We start from the raw sequence: 22,264 nt of genomic DNA, 5'->3' as shown, positions 1-22,264 counted from the left end.
AACCATTTATTCAGCTCAACAATCCTATACAGAGGATATATGGAAATTAGAAAATGCCCCCAAGTTTTCATAATTGCTCCAGTGCCAAAAAAGACCCCAATATGAAGAGGACAACAAAAGGCATGGCATGCCTCTAGGTGACAAACACTATAGAAAACATTGGGATGAATAGTCAGAGAAAGGATTAAACCCTCTAAGGACTGATATAATCGTACCTAAGGTAAACATCTTCTTTACTAGAAAAATAAAAGGGCCAAAAAATCTCTGGAAATTCTATACAAATGTCACATCATAGCACAATCTATTGGTTACCCTGTGTATCTGCATACAAACTGTCTGGGGCTCTCTCTCTCTCTCTCTCTCTCACTAAAATACTCAGAATTGACAGGTTTCAGAGAATTTCCCTAGAATATGAGGTTATAAGAATAAAATAGATTAAAAGTACCACATCAAATACTGTCAAATGATTAGAATGTTATAGACCGAATCAGCAAACCAAAAACATTTAACCAAGTGCCAAATGGCAATCACCCAATTGCCTTGAAGGAACTCAAGTGAAATTGTTGAACCAAGAGCCAAAATGTGTAACCTGTCATTGCAAATAGGAACTTTGAGCAAAATGAGCAAATGAGACAAACAGACTGCCAAAAAGTTCCTAGGAATAGCATGCTAAAAGAATTTGGCAAAATCTCTTAAAAGAAGGGGGTGGGAATGGGAGTAAGACCACTAAGTACTTAAGCAAACAATCTATGGGGAGAAAGACATGGCTTATCTAAGAGAAATAATGTCTGATCAATTTTTCAAATTTCTTTTGATTCAGAAAATATTTAGAGGAATAAAAGAACCAGTGGCTATAATCTATTTTACATTAAAAAATTTTTTTTAAATCTTTGACAAATTCCCATGCCCAAAGTAACTGATCACCATTGAGGAATCTCTGAAAAAGAATACAGAAATGACAGAAGTAATAAATTATTTTGACTACATCAAATTAAAAAGGTTTTGTACAAACAAAACCAATGTAACTAAAATCAGAAGGGTAACAACAAATTGGGAAACAATCTTCATAAAAACCTCTGACAAAGGTTTAATTATTCAAATTTACAAAGAGCTAAATCAATTGTACAAAAAATCAAGCCATTCTCCAATTGATAAATGGGCAAGGGACATGAACAGGCAGTTCTCAGCCAAAGAAATCAAAACTATTAATAAGCACATGAAAAAGTGTTCTACATCTCTTATAATCAGAGAGATGCATAGCAGATTGGCTAACATAACAGCTATGGAAAGTAATGAATGCTGGAGGGTATGTGGCAAAGTGGAGTTGTGAATTGATCCAACCATTCTGGAGGGCAATTTGAAACTATGCCCAAAGGGCGCTAAAAGAATGTCTACCCTTTGATCCAGCCATAGCACTGCTGGGCTTGTACCCCAAAGAGATCATAAGGAAAAAGATTTGTACAAGAATATTCATAGCTGCACTCTTTGTGGTGGCCAAAAATTGGAAAATGAGGGGATGCCCTTCAATTGGGGAATGGCTGAACAAATTGTGGTATATGTTGGTGATGGAATACTATTGTGCTAAAAGGAATAATAAAGTGGAGGAATTCCATGGAGACTGGAACAACCTCCAGGAAGTGATGCAGAGCAAAAGGAACAGAACCAGTAAAACATTGTACACAGAGACTGATACATTGTGGTACAATCAAAAGTGATGGACTTCTCCATTAGTGGCAATGCAGTGTCCCTGAACAATCTGTAGAGATCTAAAAAACACTATCCACAAGCAGAGGATAAACTGTGGGAGTAAAAACACTGATGAAAAGCAACTTCTTGACTACAGGGGTGGAGGGGATATGACTGAGGAGAGACTCTGAATGAACACTCTAATGCAAATACCAACAACATGGAAATGGGTTTGAATCAAGAACACATGTGATACCCAGTGGAATCGCGCGTGGGCTATGGGAGAGGTGGTGGGAGGGAAGAAAAGAAAATTATCTTTGTTTCCAATGAATAATGTTTGGAAATGACCAAATAAAAATTAAAAAATAAATAAATAAATGAATGAATGAATGAATGAATGAAAGCCATAATATGAGTGAAGAATTAAAAAAAGAAAGAAAAAGAAATGACAGAAGTTGGCTGCAACAGAATAGTTTGCCTCTTTCCAACATTTGTGATCATAGGTAAGTCATCTCAGTTGTCTGGGTTTAGGTTCCTTCATACTTAATAAAGGGGTTAAATGAGTACCCTCTGAGGTCCCTTTCATTTCTAAATCTATATACCTATATGGGTATACTTCTCTGGGGGAAACACAGAGTAATAATAAGCATACATTTATATATCACTTTATAAAAAAATGTGAAAATAACTTTAAGGCAAAAATATTTGACTTGGGAGTCAGAAGACATTGGTTCAACTCTTGATTCTACCATCTGGGGGCCCTCACAAGTTCTCAAGGCTTCAGTTGCACTACTAATTGGGGATAATATTCTTACTACTTGTACATTACAAAACTGCTGGGGAAATGTGTGCTTATGTGTATAAATTCACATATATTGTTCTTGTCTGGATAATTTCTACATTTGTATCTGTGTGACCAGATCAAGCATTAAAGTTCAATTCCAAAACCTTAGGCTGTGTAAGAGTTAAAATTAGTTTCTCTGCCAAAAGTATTGTATTTTTATGAGGTTTATTAGATTAAGAAATAAAGAAAATACAAAATAAGAAAAGCACGTGTTTAGGAGGGCTGAAAGCCCATTCAATTTCACTTACTACATCTTGAAAGACGCATGTGCTTAGAAGCAGAAGCAGAGAGAGAGCAAGTAGGTGGTACAGTCAGTTTAAATACCCATTTTGTTCTCGGCCCAGGAGAGCACTCTGGTGATATTATAGGGAATTCTGGGAACTACCAAGGACTTTGGGGAATTGAAGTCTGGGGTTCAAATCTCCATTTTTACATTCCCCCATTTGGTCCTATTGGGACCCCAAAAAGGATCATGAAAACATAATCAACTTAAAGATTACAATAATTTGAGTATAAGAGGGAAAAAAAGAACAAAATCAATAATTGCAAGACATATTGACAAAAAGCCAGTTAGGGGGAAGTCCCCTTTGGCATGAAAGTATACATACAAATAATTGTTCAATCAACTACACCCAAAGTTTATTCTTGATCTTCTCATGCAGCTTGTGGTCTGGAGGCATCTTCATGGTGTCTTCTCCAAACAGTTCAGTTTCTGGATCGGAGAGGTAGCATGTTTCTTAACCTAAAATTTTTCTCAAAAGGAATTTAAACTTTGCAATTTAAAATAATAATATTTTTACATTCCCCCCTTGAAGAGGGTGATTGAAAAACACAGGATCACTTAGGGATGCATGGCTGAGTTATGAGGTATATGAATCAATTGGCAAGAGAAATTAAAAAGACATCAGAAAAATCCAAAGAAAAAAGAAAAATTTCTGGATGAAAATATAGTCTATCAAAGTCTTATGTGTAAAAATTCCAAGTAAAGGAAAAGTAAATCTATAACAGGTCCTTGAATCAGGGCCCAATTAAAATGATCTAAGCAATAATGTATTTACCCAGTCAATAGCCAGGTCTGTAGAAAGTTTGCCATACTATGAAAGACAGAAAAGGGACTAGATTATAGGAGCAACCTTGAGTCTTCACACTAGGTTCAAGTCCTTTGTATTGGCTTAGAAGTACATCAATCCTTCCTTCCTGGATTGTTTTCTTTGGCCCTGTGCAATGGCTCTTTTGTATATCTTGTCCTAGAATCAGACAGAATTATTAAGCAGAGTTCCATAATTTTTTTTAAACAATTAGTGGCATCATTTTTACTGTCTCAAGCTTTTGGGGTATGCATTGACATTATAGCAAATGTATTTTAAACTTATATTACTGCTAAATCAAAAAGTTAAAGAAAATCTTAATGCTGGTGATATATGTGCTCTAAATAAAAAAAGGAGAGAAAAGAATACTAAAATAGTATATTGCACATGCAAGAAAAATATAATAAGAGTTTTAAAAATTCAAAAATGTAGCTTATAATCCCTGACATATTGTCAGCTAAGAAAATATAGAATACAAGGCTTTCTCACCAAAAATGAGATCCATTTCCTCTTCATATCTGGCCATGATCCACTGTGAGTACAAGCAAATTAATTTTACAAGGTACCAGGTTTGTTTTTTTTTTTTTAATAAAGAGCAGTAATACAAATATGTAGGTACCAATATTTCCAAAATTCTCAATACTCCAGTTAATTACAATAACAAACACACTATCATATTTCACATAAGTTGCTATAAGGCATTTTAAAAGCCTATGAACTGATAGATATTTGTCACAATTTTCACAGACGTAGCAAATCTTTCAACCTTGGTAAACATTTTTTAAACAAAGTAAAACTTATTTTGGTCTAGAACATCATCAAGGAATCTAGATATCATTCTGGTGGAAGTAAAATGAGCTGGAGAGTTATAAATTAGGGATGCTCTGCTTTTGGGGGGCCATCCAGGGGTGCTATATGCCCTGGGATTAACTTCCCAGCTTCCATTCACATTTTTCTAAATGTGGGAGATGGGAGTTATAATTGTATTTCACTTCAGCTACTAAAATGGGTCTTACCTACTGTTAGGGGCAGGCAAAATGACTAGAGCTGTTGGGGAAAAAAATCTAAAATTCATGTCTAAAGAACCCTTAAAATCAATTTGAGATATTTAGCTCATTAAATTTTCCAAAGGTTGTTATAGCAATTTTCTGATGGAGTCCATCTATCCTCTATGTGACAATTTACAAAGTCAAAAATAGAAAAGCTGTTTTTATATGGGCCTACTCAATAATGTTTGTTCAGTATGGTTATAGGGGAAAGACAACAGAATTTAACAGTAGTTAAAACCTAGTACATTAAACTGATTCAGTGTAACAGAATAGTATTGAATGCAGTAATATATGAACTTAAAATCACAAAGTTAAACCTTAAACAAAACAATCAGCGAAATGCAATAGAATACAGAGATTTTTACAAAACACTGAAGTCTGAAATGCCTTAAAAATATAACCTCCAGTCTCTTTAAAGTTCCTTGGTTTTTTATCCATTTAGATACCTATTGTCAGAAGGCAGAAGATTGGTAAGGGGTAGGCAATGGGGGTTAAATGACCTGCCCAGGGCCACACCACCAGGGAGTGTCTGAGGCCAGATTTTAACCCAGGACCTTCCATCTCTAGGCCTGGCTCTCAATCCACTGAGCCACTGAGTTGCCCCTCCATAGTAAGTGTGGATTTTAGAAATCTCAAATTTGGCTAAAAAGTTGCAGGGAGCTGAATTTTTCCCCTGACTCCCAGGTGAGCTAAGTGAAAGAATCAATACAGTCAAAAGATATCCTTTTAAAGTAATCATGCTTATAAGTTCAAAAGTCTCTTCCTTCTCCTCTTTCCCTGCCTCTGCTATCCCCTGCCCCTTGCCATGTGGAGGTTAACTGTAGCCTAAGGAGAATCACTCCCGTTTTTTACCAGGTGGTGGAAGTGAGTCCTGGGCCTGGGTCGATGAGTGATCTGCTCCAAGGCTAGAGTTTGCTGGGGCTAGGTGGGCAGGTCATGACCAGGTAATCAAGATCTGGGCCAAACAGGTCCAGATTGCAGGAGTGCAGAAGCAGATAACAGGAGCCAGGGCGAGCCAGGCCAGAAGGGCTGGGACCAGGTGAGCGATATTGAATCAAGAAAGTCCAAAGTGGATGGCTGCAGGCAGGAGATCTTGAGACTTTTCTGAAAAGTCTTAGAGATATGTGGCTTAAAAATCATTATCTAGGATTTTTTTTTAATTGAGAGTTTTCTCATCCCATTTAGTCACCATAACTGTAACAGTTAAAATTAGTTTCTCTGCCAAAAGTATTGTATTTTTATGAGGTTTATTAAAGATTAAGAAATAAAGAAAATACAAAATAAGAAAAGCACATGTCTAGGAGGGCTGAAAGCCCATTCAATTTCACTTACTACATCTTGAGAGATGCATGGGCTTAGAAGCAGAAGCAGGGAGAACAAGTAGGCGGTACAGTAAGTTTAAATACCCATTTTGTTCTCAGCCCAGGTGAGGACTCTGGCGATATTATAGGGAATTCTGGGAACTATCAAGGACTTTGGGGAATTGAAGTCTGGGTTTCAAATCTCCATTTTTACAGCTGGCATGAAGGCAAGCCTGGATTCTCAGAGACCAGGCTAGCAAAGAATATGCTCTAAAAGGTCCTACCAAGACCCAGAATGTCTCTTTTAGTAAAGTCCTGTTGTGAACTATGCATCTGTTTTCCCAGGAGAAGCTTCAATCATGTTCATATGCTCATCACCATGTTGGTCACAAGATGATTACTTTTGGGGGCACAACTAAGGAAGACATCAATGATGTTATTATCATAGAGATTCGATCTGTGTTGGTGGGTGAAAGATTCAGTTACAAAATCACAGCTCTTTAATATATGTGTAGATAATGCACATATTTCTTTTGGTAAAATGTAAATCCTTTGGAGTTCATGGTTTTATTTCTGGATTGTTTTTCAAAAATATTTTTACAATGAAATAATGCAATTGAAAAGTTCTTCTAAAATCTTCTGTGAATAAAAATGTTAAGCCAACTAGGGCAAGGAAGAGAAACTACTCTAAGGGTCAGAGGAAAGCACTTCCTTTCCACCCAAGGGCAGAAGAAACCACTACAAACTTTGCACTGTTAAATATTGTAATTTAAGTTCGAATCTTGGACAGAATTATCAGAATTATTATCAGAAGTTTGGCTCCATGCTTTCCCATTAGCCAACTCATAGATCTGTATATCTAATGTACTTACACATTATTCTATTACAGTGATAACCAAAACACTAGAAGAGCATCTCTATTCTGCAGGGTAAAGAAAAACAAGAAGAGAGGGATAAATAACAACCTGTACCCAAACCAATGAGTTCTGTGGATCCACTGAAATGCTCAAATAGGCCTTTTCTGGTTGGGAATGTCCAAGAGGGTCCTGAAGTTTCTAGTACCTTTTTAATCCTTTGAGTATCATGGAGAGGAACTTTGCAGCTCAACTGAGTCTCTTCATAAAACAGAATGGCCAGGATGACCAAGATAGCTTTTTAAAGAAATGGAATGTGTCACACAGACTGCCTCCAAAGAACCCAAGTGAGGCTGAGCCAAAGGGAACCACACATGGGTGGATATGAGCAAGATGTATGTAGCCTGTTATCAAAGAGGGACTACTTGTTAGGAAAGATGTCAAAGAGACATACGGGTGGAGGGAAAAGGTCAAGAGAGAATAAACAAATAAGTAGGTAGGCTCCACTGCCATCAATGAATTGTCAAGAGAACTGAAGGTCCCACACACATTGAATAGACCCAATGTAGAGGATCTTCACAGGAACCTTTGGATAAAGGCTGTAAATAACTGGCAAGTGTGGATGAATTACAATTTGCATTTTTTATGCAATGCTAGAATGGTGGAAGGTCCTAATCTATTGGAAAAGCAGAATGATAGAATGTTAGAAAAAAAGCTTTCATGCAGTTTTAACTTTAATAACTTAAGGAGTATAAATACTACAAGATTACAAAAACATCATTAGGAAGTTTAATCATTTAGATTTACACATTTAGTTTTGTGAATTTTGAATAAAATTTTAATAAAATATAGTACTTTGTCATTAGACATTGCATGTGTGATCATTTCTGGAGAATGCTGAGTTAAAAACTGTATTTGATTCAGTGTACTGAGACCCAGGCCTAGAAATAGGAGGCTTGGGTTCAAATCTGACCTCAGATACTTCCTAGCTATGTGACCCTGGGCAAGTCACTTAACCACCATTGCCTAGCCCTTACTATGCTGCTGCCTTGTAAACAATACAATTCGAAGACAAAAAGTAAAGGTTTTTTTTAAAAAGTGGATTTGATAATCATACAGAAGTTCAATAACACTGAAAAAGGGTAGCTCTATTTGCTACCCATATACTTTCATTAAGGATAACATATACATGTGGATCATTCTCATAAAATTAAAAAAAGAATATGAATTAATATTATAGATAAAATTGAAAAATATCAAAATTAATATTACTTCTAGTTTCTACTACATGAGTTTAGTTGATTTTATGCCTGGGTCAGCTTTTCCTCTGGGTTAGTTTCAAGTTACGTTAACTTATCATCCCAAAAGGTCCATCCTTGCCTGTCCTTGTACAATTAAGGAGGGTCTTATCCCCCTAACAAACCCTTCTAGGCACCAGAGTCTGCTAAATCAGTTCTACTAACAAGGTTTGCAAGATGCAGATAGGTCACATAAAACAATTAACATTCTTTAATTGTCAGAGAGGAGGTCACTAGCCCCTCACAGGTGTGCTAGCCTGCTTTCTTTAAAATAACTAATCAAGGGGGAAGCTGGGTATCTCAGTGGATTGAGAGCCAGGCCTAGAGACGGGAGATCCTGGGTTCAAATCTGGCCTCAGACAATTCCTAGCTGTATGACCCTGGGCAAGTCACTTAACCCCCATTGCCTAGCTCTCACCACTCTTCTGCCTTAGAGCCAATACACAGTATTGACTCCAAGATGGAAGGTGAGGGTTTTAAAAATAATAATAAAATAAAATAACTAATCATGTTGTCTCCTACCCCCATGATGCTGTCCATCCTGTAACCAATCGTTTGGCTTCCCCACCTACTCAACCCTGTACTCCCCAAAACAATATTAAGGTAGTAAGCCCTGTCTCATGGTCTTTGATCACTGAAAGAGAACATCAGTTACTAATTGGTTACTACTAACCTAATAAACTGATCATGCTGAGACCACTACCTCTCAGTTGACCTTAATTTTCATAATCTCAGTCATCTTGGGGGGTGGTAGTGTAGTAATATAGTCCTTTTGTATCTTGCTTTCTTGCAGCTACACTAAAGATCAATACTGACTGCCTTCAGAATTTCTTGGTCAGGTCCAATCACTCTTCTCAAATTGAACTCCCTAGATGCTATGCTCACTTCTTCAAACAGCACACAGGATGGATGCAGTGATCCCAGTTATTAATGAGAAGACTGCTAGAGACATATATCCTTCCGGTTGTCATCTCCAGTGCAAAGGTTTTGGGGAGGGTGGGCTCGCTAACCGTTTTCTACAAACGTGCTTTCTCTTCCACCACTTTCTGTCATTCTTCCAAGATGACACATCCCATAATATTCTGCCTCCAAGATACTATACAGATTAACTTGCCCTCAAACCCATGTTCCTTTTGGCTGCCACACCTCTCGGCTAGAGGAGCTCAAGTGTCTTGGCAGTGGCTGTTTCTGGGTTTTTTAGACCTACTCACGGTCACATCTATTTTTAAGTCAGATTAACTCATGGTGTCCCAGAAAGAGTTCTCTCTTGCTAGATGTGCAGTCAAGAAGCCTGGAGTTCAAATCCTGACCTTGTCATTTGGACCTTGGACCTCAGTGTCCTCAGCAGTAAAATGACAAGGCTAAAAGACAAATGACATCAAAGATCACGAACCTTGAGAAGAAATAGTTACAATCACAATCCAGGTCTCTTCTAAGATGCACTTTCCATTTCTCAATGGCAAGTTTTCTCAAATGGGCTGAGCAAACCTTGCAATAGGAGGCAGCATTTGCACAATCTTTTTCCTTCCTTCTAAGCGGGTGAGCCTTTGGCCTTTCCTTTCACTAGTCAATAGCCGGATGGCACACAAACAAATGCCTCTGCAATGACCCCTAATCAATGACCAATCATTCCTGTCTGTTAACGGCTCAGTACTTGCCAGGTCCAGCTCCTTAGACTTGCTCAATAAAGAATAAGAACTAGAAGAAATTCTCAAAGAAGCTGGGAAACTTTCATCCCTGGAGGCCTTGTCTTCAGAAAATAAGACAAAAGCATCCTGAATGGTTTGTCAAGAGTTCTCAACCTGGGATCCATCCACTTGAGTTTTTAAAAGCATTTTGATAACGATATTTCAATATGACAGGCTTCCTTTGCAATTCTGTTTAAAATATGAAATAAATATTTAATAATATATAACAATAATATAAAGATAGTCAAATAGTCAAATATAACATCCATCTTTAAAAACACAATTCTGAGAGGAGGCCCCATAGTTTTCAGCGTGACTGCCAGAGGTCTGTGACCCAAAAAAAGGTGAAGAACAGTCCCTAGCAGCTCAGCTCAGCTCCACCTCAGAGGTCTTGACTTCCTCCAACTTCTACATGGAACTTTTCTTTATTCCCTCGGCTGCTAGAACATTGGAGCACCACTCACTGACACAGAGGACACACTTTTATTAGGATAGAAGCCTCCCAGAGGACAGGAGCTTTGCCTCTTATCTTTGTATTACTGATGCTTAGCACGGTGCCAGGCACATAAGAGATGCTCAACAAATGCTCACTGATTGACTGAGGGGACGTTTGGACAGGCTGAGTTAGAAATACCTATGGAGAGCCAGGTCACAGTCCCAGGGCTTAGTTGCAGGATGAGGAGGAACACCAGCACAGGCAGCCCTATGGGAGCAGGGGACCCTGCTCACAGTTCAGAGGGGTAAGAGTGCTTGGGGTTTGTCACAGATCAGAGCCAAGGCCAGGAGAGAGAATTAAACACAGCTCTCCTTACATCGCACCACCTAGGAAGAACTGAAAACACACAGATCCCCAGTGCCATCCTGGAACAGTGTTCCTTCACCATAGGTACAGAGCTATTCACAGAGGAGAGGTTTATGGGGGAGGTGGGGAGGAGAGCATGTGAACCTTACTCTCTCAGAATTAGCTCAATGAAGGAAGAATATACACAAAATAGAAAGCTACCTTACCCCACAGGAAAGCAGGAGGGAAAGAGGATAAGGGGGAGGGGGGGGGGAGAGAAAAGAGGGCAAACTGGGGGAGGTGGAGGTAAGAAACTAAATGGGGGTAAATAAGATAGAAAGCAATACATGGTAATCATAATGGTGCAAATTTTCTGTAGTCCCTCTAATAAAAGCTTCATTTCTCAAAAACATAGAGAAATGAGTTGAATATTATAATAATGTCATTCCCCAATTGATAAATGGTCAAAGCATATGAAGAGAGAGTTCCCAGACAAGTAATTAAAGCTCCCTAGTCATGCAAAATTTTTCTAAATAATTATTAATTAGAGAAATGCAAATTAAAATAACTGAGGTACCACCACACACCTATCAGATTGACTATTATGACAGAATTACATACTTGAAGGGGATGTGAGAAAACTGGGACATAAATGCATTGTTGGGGAAGTTGTGGACTGATTCAATCTTTCAGGAAAGCAATTTGGATCTATGTCCAAAAGGCTATAACAGCACACACACACCCTTTGATTCAGCAATACCATAACTAGGTTTGTATTCTGAAGAGATAAAAACAAAAAAGGGTGGGGGAAGGACCTATATGAACAAAAATATTTAAAATAGCTCTTATTAGGGGAGCAAGAAAGGGATACCTATCAACTGGGGAATGCATGAGAGAGTTATAGTATATGATTATAATGGGATACTTTGTGCTTTAAGAAATACCAAGCAGGAGGAGCTCAGAAAAACCCAGAAAGACTTACAGGAACTGAAGCACAGTGAAATAAGCAGACCCACGAGAACTTTGTACATAGTGACAGGAATACTTTACAATGAAACAACTATTAATAACACTTGTTCTCAGCAATACAATAATCTAAAACTAGCCCCAAAGGATTCATGATACCAAAAAAAATGCCATCTACTTCCAAAGAAAAAGAACTGAATCTGCATCCAGACCAAAGCAAACTTTTTATTTTCTTGATTTTTTTTCCATTTGAGTTTCCTTCCACAAAAGGATTAATACAGAAAAATGTTTTACATGATTGTACATGTAAAATTTATATGATATTGCTTACCATATCAAAGGAAGTGGGGGGTTGGGGAAAGGGAGAGAATTTGAAACTCAATATTCTTTGCAAAATGTTGGAAACTTTTTACATATAATTGAGGGAAAATAAAAGAAAAAAATGTAATACCTTGGGAAAATCCTAGTGGATATGTCAAACACAGTTGTAGACATGGTTCTAGAACTCAGAAGGCTATTTCAACTTGCAAATTACCTGCATAGAGGTCATAGATTATTCATATTTCTGGGAGTTGATGAACTCACCTAGAAAAGTAGAAAAAGAGGTCTAAAAAAGAGACCTGAAGTACATCCACACGAAGCAGAAGAGTCAAAAATAATGATTCTGCAAAGGAGATTGAAAAGAATCTAGATGATTAGAAAAGAATCATGATGGACTGAGCAGGATCACCAAAATCCAAGAAGGAGTTTTTCTCAAGGTCAACAGTATCAACTGCCACCAAAAGGTTAAAAAGGATGAAGACTAAAAAAAAGTTATTGCATTCAGTAGCAGAGATTACTGATGACTTTACAGAAGGCAATTTCTATCAAATGACAGGGATGGAAGCCAGATTGCAAAGAGATGAGATGTTAATGAGTAATAAGAAAGCAATAAATGTAGATAGCTAATTTCAAGGATTTTAGAGGATTTCTAGGAAAACACCTTGATGATAATGTAGGTTCAAGTGATGATGTAAATCGTAATATGTTTGAAAGCATCAGAGGAGGCAATGAATAAGGACAAGTTGGAAATTAGAGAAAGAGAGGGGATAACTGAAGGGAAACTGTATTGTTTGATCTTTTAAGGTTACGTTCCATTTGCCAGAGGCCATCTTAACCCGACCGTATATGTATGTACATATATACACAACACACACATATATCTTGTTGGTCTATGTTTGTCATCTTCCCTATTTGGCTGTAAGTTCCTTGAGGCAGGGTCCATCTTTTTGCTTCTTGTATCTCCAGCACTTAAGCACAGTGCCTAGGCACAATAGGTGCTTAATATATATTGGTTGATAGAAAGTACTTTCTATAAATGTTCCAGTAATATATACAGTGATATCTCAACTCTCACAGGACTTATGTTCCAGAGACCCCTGCAATACTTGAAAACCCACAAAGTAGCAGCATATTTTATAATTTATATATATATATATTAAGGCTTTATAAACCCTTACCACTCTCCTATAAACCTTTTGCACACTCTTATTAACCTTTACCACACTCTTATTTAACACTGAGACAATCAGTGCCCAGGATATAGAAAACAATGCTGTGGCTGGTCACCTTTCATTCTATCAGAAAGGCTCACTTTGCACTCAGCTGCATACAATCTCATGTTGGCAAATTATACAAGTGGTAGTGGCATACTGTATTTCCATTGTGTACAGTATGGTATTCATCTGCAAAATCCCACAATATAACGAAAACTCCATGATAGAGAATTAGATTTTTTTTTTAAACCCATGATACAGTGAAGCCTTGATAAGTGAACTGCAATATAGCGAGAAACAACTATATGAGGCACTGTGCTAGACCTGGGAATTATTATCCTGAAACTCCATTAGATGATCAACAACTGAGGAACAGATGGATAAATTGTTGCATGTTAACATAATATAAACCTACTATACTAAAATGATAACAAATCTAAATAGAACATAGAAAAACTTTCATGAAGTGGCATGAAAATAAAAAAATAGGTTTCTCAGTGGATAGTGTTCCAGGCCTGGAGTTGGGAGAACCTGGGTTCAAATCTAGCCTCAGACATTTCCTAGCTGTGTGACCCTAGGCAAATTATTTAACCCCCTTTACCTAGCTCATGCCAGTTGTTACTAAGACATAAGGTGAGGATAAAAAAAAAATTACATAGAAGGTACCAATAACCTTTCAATAAGATTACCAAATTAGAAATGAAAAATCTTAGAGGATATCTTTCTAGTCTACGGCCCTCATTTTACAGATAAAGAAACTGAAACCCAGAATAGTTAAGGCCTTTGCCTAAGAGCACCCAGGTTTAAGAGACAGAATTTGAATCCAAGTCTTAGGAAAGAATAGCCAGAATCATAGAGAAGAACTACTAGACAAATACCAACAACACAGAAATGGGTTCGAATCAAGGACACATGTGATACCCAGTGGAATCACGCATTGGCTATGGGAGGGGTGGCGGGAGGGCGGGAGGAAAAGAACATTATCTTTGTTTCCAAGGAATAATGTTTGAAAATGAACAAATAAAATAATGTTTAAAAGTTTAAAAAATATATTTCTCATACAAATAAAGTCAGACCTAAACAACTGGGGGGAAAAAATCACCTATTTTAGATACTACATATAAAATCACTGTAAATTAAATTAGAAGCTTTATCTAATCCAAGTTTAATAATTAACAGCTATATGACCTTAACACCTATTTTATCATCTATTAAAATGTGTACAAATCTGCTCCCTAAGTTATTGTATAAATGAAATAATGTAAAAACATTCTTGAGAATAGGGCACTACACAAGTATATTCAATGGTACTAATAATTAGAAGCTAATTTCTAAAAATTAACTTACTGACAAATTTTATGTAAAATATGAAGATATTCTTCATTGTAAAGCTTAAGTATTGATATTTCTCTAGTATCAGGAGGGAGAAAGTACAGTCCCACAGCTTAAGCAAATAACCAGAAAAATATTTTTAACATTAATTAGTGATTCAGAAAGAGAAGATACTAGAGAGCCTTTTGGAGTTATAGAACAAAGTGTCTAAAATTAACTTCCAAAAATATTGCTACCCTCAGTGACACCCCTTATCTTTTCAACTGAAAATGAGTCATTCTTCTCCAGTCTTTTTCTAGAGCACTGTCTGATCTTTTTCCTCACCTGAAAAATAGGGATAATAATAGCATCTACTTCCTAAGGTTGTCTTGGGGACCAAATAAAATAAATGCAAAGCACTTAGCACAGAACTTTGCAAATAGCCTAGAATATGAGCTTCCTTTAAGAAAATTTTTTGTATGCATTATGGGGCCTAAATAAATGTTTCTAGAATTGTTAGCATTAGTAATAGCTGACATCTATATGGTACTTCTTCATTTGCTTCTCATGATAACCCTGTAATGCAGGTAAACTACATGTATAATTATCTCCACTTTATAATTAATTGAAAGTAGGGCTCAGGGAAATTATTTGCCCATGGGCACATAGTCAGTAAACTGGTGAAAGAAAACAAGAAGAATGTATGCCATTTCTAGGCAGAGCAGCTGAAATAAGTGATAGTTTCCCCATTTTGCAGATAATGAAATTGAGACTGAAAGGGTTTCAGACTTGTCCACCAGGGTTCCAGTGCCACTAACTTTCTGAAGCTGAATTTGATTTCAAGTTCTATTATTAATATCCAATTTACAGATGAGAAAACTCAATGGCTCACTCATAGCTAGCAGGTTCTGAAGCAGGGTTTAAACTCTAGTTTACAGATGAGGAAACTGAGGCTGAGAAGGAAGGTTCAAAGATTTAGAGTCTTGACAGCTATTAATTCTGATGCATGAGTTGAACTAATGGGCATAAAAATCTGATCCTGGAGTCAGGAAGAACCTGAGTTCAGATTTGATCAGGGATAATTCCTAGCTGTGTGACCTTGGGCAAGTCACTTACCCTGTCTGTCTCAGTTTCCTCATCTATTTTTAAAAAAACAACAGGGAGCAGTGAGAATCAAGTAAGTTCATATTTGTAAAACACTTAGCACAGAGTAGCTCTGTAAACACTAATTATTGTTGTTGTTGTTGAACTCTATAAATAACGGTTATTACTATTATTGTGGTTGAATTCTGGGGTTTGGGGAGGCTATACGAAGTTGCCACACCACGGTCCTGAGGCTTGGAATGTCAGAAGCAGGATTTGAACTCGTGTTTTTAGAAACTGGTTTCACCAAACTGAGGCTGCCACTCCAGCCTGGTCCCCCAAACCCCGAGGACCTCCCTATCCCCAGAGCAGGAGAGGACGTGCCTCGCGGGGGGTCACCAGCATCTGGCATTCCCCAGAGGGTGGGTAGCTGCTCGGTCCGAGCCCCGGGCACGTGCACCGCGCGGCCCGGAGTGGCCCCTTAAAGCCTCGGGCTTTCCAGTCGGGCCGCGGCCCTCGTCCGCCGGCTCACCTCGTCCAGGAAGCGGGTGATGTCGTAGACTCGCCCGTGGATTACGAGCCACGTCTCCTTCTCCGAGTTGCGCTTCGCCACCTCTTCCAACCGATAATAGGTGACCGAGGCCTCGGGCTCGTTCCCCGCCATGCTATCGCTGCCGCTGTCTTGGGCCGCCATCGAGACCACGAAAGCGCCTCCTTTTGGTAGCTAACCCACCTTCAAGCTACGGATTTAGCCCTCTCCCCGCGCGCCGGCTTCCGTATCCCGCACACCATCTTGACTTTGAAGACCCGAGACCGAGCCAATGGGCGCTCTGGAAGCGATGGGCCGTTTTCTCTTCACCAATGAAACACGAAGCTGAGCTTTCACCGTGAATGGGGCGGGGCGACAGATTACGCGACTGGACCTCGGCTTTCCCCTTTCCTTTTCTTTTTCTCCAGGCTCATTTCTGACCCCACTTCCGGATCACCAATCAGGAGCTCCCGCTGTCTCCCATTCGACCAATAAAAAGTCAATATTCGGAGACTCCGTAAAATACTCTGGAATGAAGGATGAGAGCGAAGAGCCCACCTGCTCCGCTAGACTGCCTCAGTCAGGACCAGTAGGAGCGCCCAAAGGTCTCTCTCCGACCAATGAAAAGCCGTGATTCTGAGAGAGTAGTGTGGACCAAGATGAAGGATGCGAGAAAGAAGTTACCTGCCTCTCCTCTCCCTTACCACGTGTCACTGAGGCAGCTCCTCCCCCAGTCTTTTTCCCTGCCTGTCAAAGCTTGGGGTCTCTTCGGCTGCCTCCCACTTTCCTATCCTTCAGTCCCCTTCTCCATTTCGCCCCAAGAAACAGTCAGTGACTGAGGACTCCTGGCCGAAAGGCGGTGTCTCTACCTAAAACCGGGAGGATAAGGGCTGCCCACCTGGAAGAGGAATCCCTGCTAAATTAGGTGGGAAAGTGACCGTGTTTTAATAATATATAAATTGGTGATAATGAAGTATCCAGACTTGGGGGATAGACAACTGAGAAGACTTGGGCTCAAAATCTCACCTTTCGTCCTGAGATCCTAGGCAAGTTGCTTAACCTATCTCAGTGATTTTGACAAATTGCATTGACTAAAATTCATAACTTGGGATCCATGAAGCCCTTGGATAGATCTCAGAGATTTCATAAACTTGAAAAAATTACATCTTTATTTTCACAAACCTTTATAGTTGAAATTTATCATTTCCTTCAATTATTAATATAATTCAAAAATGGTCCATGGGCTTCACCAGATTGTCAAAAGGGCCCATGATATTAAAAATATTAAAATGCAGCGCTAGGATGATGCATCAGAGGAGTTTCCAAATCAGGAATTACACAGGTCTTATCTTCCCCTCCTCTCATTCTATTTAAATCAGTGCTTCCTCACAGCCAATGACATAGATGAGTACAAATACTACTATCTCTATTTTGCAGACTACTGAGGTTAAGTTACATGCCCAGTCTCATAGCCTGTTTGTGCTGAGATTTGTGTGCCCTCCATCGAGGCTTGAGTCATAGGATTATGATAACTTATTTTTATGTACTGTATTAATTCCTATACATTAGGGGAAATTACTGTGTATTCCTGTGTCTTGGATCTGGATAAAAAGATACCATCTAGTATGCTGCTTTTTGCATTTTCTTTGTCCTTGGGAATCTCAAACAATGTCTTCTTTTTTTAACAATTTAGTTCATGAATGAAGGAGAGAGACCAGGGTTCTTTTACTGTGTATATAACCTGTCCACTTGTGGGGAGGGGGTGAAGTGGATAGTTCAACAGACTATATCTTAATTAACTATCACTAATTAAAGGTATATTGGGATGTTCAAGGGACTGACTAATGGGCTCTTAAACATCTATTTATTAAGCTGCCTGACCCAGCTCAGGATCTCCCTGATCCCAAGAGAGCCATGGAGACATATCATTTTATCAGTTATTATTCAGCCCTGAACAATAAACCTGATAAAATCAATAAACTTATATTCATACCCCAAAATCAGTCACTCTAGCTAATTTTACTCATAACAGGATCTAAAGTTAGAATATATGTCATAAATTATCTCCTTGAACCCTTGGATTGATGAAGAATCAGATGAGAAAAATGACTTGCTCAATGTCACACAGGTCATAAAAATTCAAATCTTCTGACCTGTGTCAATGTGGAATCTAGAAGCCCCCAAACTTGTAGCCTAGAAAGATTTAATGACCCCCAGTTTACTTATTTTAAAGGTGAGAAAGCCCCAGGTTTGACCTTGTCACTTGAGAGTTTCTCCCAAAGGGAAAACTCAACTTCACTAGTCTCAGATTAACAATAGATCTTAAAGGAGTTTAAGTGGGGATGTCTAATCCCAACAGGTGTTAAGTATCTCTTTTGTCCCAATGGTTTCTCCCCTTAGGCCAAAAACCTTTACCTAAGTGGCCCAGCCCTTGGCTAGATCTTTCCCTTTTGTGTCCTTAGTAAATCATTAGCCCCTCACTGTTATCCCTGTCTAGAACTCCTCATTTTCCTTTGTTACCATTATAAAGTCAATTGACTGTCCCTCTCATCCTCAGCCCCCACATTCCCCTAGAAAGGTATTTAAGCTTTCCCACTTTAATGGCTTCTTGGAATTGTCCAATCTAGCACAAGGGATTCTAAGGAGTCAGTGACCAGAGCAACCAGAGTTCAGTCCTCCGACACTGCATAGGCCTATGGTGTGTATAACAATTCAGACTGCGGTTGTTATATAATTTTTACCTGTGTGTGATAACTTGAGAAGGAGAAGGGAGACTGAAGGAAATAGGTGAATAATAAAGACTCAGAAACAACCAGTGAAAAGATATGGGGAGAGGCGCTATCTCCTTAATGCTTTCCCTTGGATAAGTAATTAAAAGGAAACATAAGAAATAAGAAAACACGTGGGGAGTAAGAACTCCTTGATACTTCCTACAGACAAGGGAGTCTGAGCATTAATAGGAAGCATTGGCGGCGACAGTGTCTCCAGGAAAGATAAAGATCAGCAGGAAAAGGTCAAGAGAGACTCCAAAGATCCAGGGAAGTAACAGAGATTCGAGCTTCTTCCCCAGTATTTATTGGAGGTTTTAGGAATGTGGATTGGGAGGTGATCAATGAATAGATAACATGGCATAGGTCTTAATATTGGTTGAATTGACAATGACAAGATCAAAAAGGTGGAGATTAACCTGACATGTGCCTTTCAAAGGAATGTGGTTTGATAAGGTGAGAGCTAGGCCTTTGTGGTGGCTCAGGAATTCTCTTGCCCTTTGGACTGTCTATACAATGATCATTAACTGATCTGACCATGTATCTGGTAAATGAATATATATGATACAATATCAATACATCAACCATACTTCCCAGATGCCAACATGCCTGGTATGCTACAGTGTGCAGCTCTTCGTGGAAGCCTAATTCAGCACTGAATCCCTTTCCTTAATTAAAGAGTGGTATTTCTGACTATTTAATCATTATATGTTTTTTTTTCCCCAATTAACACTAGATATTAAATATTCTTTCTACTTCATCTTGGTTCTCCTATTTTTTCCAGTTGGAGGCCTGAGGTCAGCATTTTGGGAATTTTACTAACTTCATTGTGTTGACTTAGGACATTCATTTAATCTTGATGATATTGCCTTGCCACAATTTAGGAAAGACATTTTTAAAACCCTTACTACATATTGGTACTAAGGCAGAAAAGTGGTAAGGGCCAAATAATGGGGGTTAAGTGACTTGCCCAGGGTCACACAGCTAGAAAGTATCTAAGGCCAGATTTGAACCTAGGAACTCCCATCTCTGGGCCTGGCTCTCAATCCACTATCTGCCCCCTAGGAAAGACATTTTTTTTAAACTTTATTTATTTATTTATTTAAATTTATTTATTTAGTCAATTTAGAACATTATTCCTTGGTTACAAGAATTATATTGTTTCCCTCCCCTCCCTCAACCCTTCCCACAGCCAACACATAATTCCACTGGGTATTACTTGTGTCTTTGATCAGAACCTATTTCTAGGTTGTTGGTGTTTGCACTAGGATGTTCATTTAGTCTATATCCCCAGCCATATCCCCTCGACCCATGTAGTCAAGCAGTTGTTTTTCTTCAGCGATTTTTACTCCCACAGTTTTTCCTCTGAATGTGGATAGTGTTCTTCCCCATAGATCACTCCAGGTTGTTCAGGCCATTGCATGGCCACAAATGGAGAAGTCCATCACCTTTGATTGTACCACAATGTATCAGTCTCTGTGTACAATGTTCTCCTGGTTCTGCTCCTCTCGCTCTGCATCACTTCCTGGAGGTCGTTCCAGTCTCCATGGAACTCCTCCACTTTATTATTCCTTTTAGCACAATAGTATTCTATCACCAACATGTACCACAATTTGTTCAGCCATTCCCCAATTGAAGGGCATCCCCTCATTTTCCAATTTTTGGCCACCACAAAGAGCGCAGCTATGAATATTCTTGTACAAGTCTTTTTCCTTATGATCTCTTTGGGGTACAAACCCAGCAGTGCTATGGCTGGATCAAAGAGCAGACCATCTTTTATTGCCCTTTGGGCATAGTTCCAAATTGCCCTCCAGAATGGTTGGATCAATTCACAACTCCACCAACAATGAATTAATGTCCCTACTTTGCCACATCCCCTACAGCATTCATTACTTTCCTCTGCTGTCATGTTAGCCAATCTGCTAGTGATTGTGATGTACTAGTGATGGTAATGTGAGGTGATACCTCAGAGTTGTTTTGATTTGCATCTCTCTGATTATCAGAGATTTAGAGCACTTTTTCATGTGCTTATTAATAGTTTTGATTTCTTTATCTGAGAACTGCCTATTCATGTCCCTTGCCCATTTATCAATTGGAGAATGGCTTGATTTTTTGTACAATTGATTTAGCTCTTTGTAAATTTGAGTAATTAGACCTTTGTCAGAGGTTTTTGTTATGAAGATTGTTTCCCAATTGGTTGCTTCCTTTCTAATTTTGGTTGCATTGGTTTTGTTTGTACAAAAACTTTTTAATTTGATGTAATCAAAATTATTGATTTTACATTTTGTTATTTTTTCTAGCTCTTTCTTGGTTTTAAAGAGGAAAGACATTTTTAAGGAGACATTCCAGAGGAAGACAATCATGATGATAAAAGGCCTTGGTACCAAGCTATAAATGGATCAATGTAAGGAACCAGGAATATTACTCATAAAGAAGAAAAACCTTAATGAGGACATGAGAACCATAAGTGACTTTAGAGATTTACATACATGTTTGCAACTAATGGTTCCCCATCCACAATTTATGTTTCATTTCCTTTGTTTTAATAAAACTTTCTTTTGGGGAGAAAAATTTATAGTGATATCTGACATGTTAAGTGTTGGCTGACTGACTCATAATGATATTAAATTCTTTGCAAATGCTGAATTCATGTTAATACTATCAACTCCTCATTCAATTACCCAAACTAGACATTTTTAAAGCTTTTTAGTTTTTTACTACACCATTCTCTCCCCTTCTTTTACTGTATACTTACAGAACCCCAGAGTTGTTTTATTTTGTTTTTAAGGAGGTTTTAAAGATCATTCATTCCAACTTCCCCAATTATATGAAATGATGCTCTTCACATTATTTAGGATAGGTGGACATATAGGCCATACTTGAATATATCCAATAGTGACAGATAGCTCACAATCTCACAAGGCACCCTATAACATTTCTGTATATCTCAATTATTAGAAAGTTCTTTGATAATAATGAGCCAAAAGTCTATATCCCTATAACTTTGACTCATTGGTCTTACTTAACTTTTCCTTCTGGAATGACAGATAATAAGTCTCATCTCTTTTCCATGTAATAACCCTTTTAATTACACAAAGATCAACTATCACCTTTCCATAAAACCTTTGTTTTTCCCGGCCAAATTCAATCATCCAAAAAACAATTTTTAAGAGGTTGTTGTTCTGGAGATACAAAAATAAAATAAGTTCCAGCCCTCAAACAGCTTGTTTTTATTTGAAAATATAACATATATACAGATAAGAAAATACAAAGATGAAGAAAGCTAATAGGGAACTAGTGAAAACAGACAAGAAAACATTGTACCTAGCCTAAGCCTGGGAAAAGGAAAAGATTCTGATGTTCTGAGTTAAAAAGAGAGTGAATTTCTGGCATGGTAGATGGCCCTTATAAAGAAAAGTCAGAACCTAGTTTGTCAAGTTAAGGAAATATCTGTTGCATGTATTTGGCTTATCTATAGGTGTG

At 38.3% G+C, this 22,264-nt stretch overlaps 1 protein-coding gene and 1 long non-coding RNA gene across 2 annotated transcripts in view; one reads left to right on the top strand and one right to left on the bottom strand.

Annotated features, from left to right (window-relative positions):
- The window catches only part of LOC100028075 (cytochrome b5 type B), a 69,498-nt gene extending 52,765 nt beyond the window's left edge, over positions 1–16,733 (bottom strand). The window contains exon 1 of the mRNA XM_007477359.3: positions 16,017–16,733. Coding sequence (XP_007477421.1) covers positions 16,017–16,178 — 162 coding nt within the window. The 5' untranslated portion in view covers positions 16,179–16,733. The remainder of the gene's footprint in view (positions 1–16,016) is intronic.
- LOC103092240 (uncharacterized) lies at positions 16,695–22,001 on the top strand. The gene is made up of 2 exons (XR_459570.3): positions 16,695–16,938; positions 21,082–22,001. It is a non-coding gene; the product is annotated as an uncharacterized LOC103092240 (long non-coding RNA).
- Positions 22,002–22,264: the final 263 nt, after the last annotated feature.

This window comes from Monodelphis domestica, chromosome 1 (genome assembly GCF_027887165.1).
Source record: "Monodelphis domestica isolate mMonDom1 chromosome 1, mMonDom1.pri, whole genome shotgun sequence".
Classification (NCBI taxonomy): Eukaryota; Metazoa; Chordata; class Mammalia; order Didelphimorphia; family Didelphidae; genus Monodelphis; species Monodelphis domestica.
The sequence above is the reverse complement of the archived record's forward strand: the minus strand, read 5'-3'. Positions and strand labels throughout refer to the sequence as shown.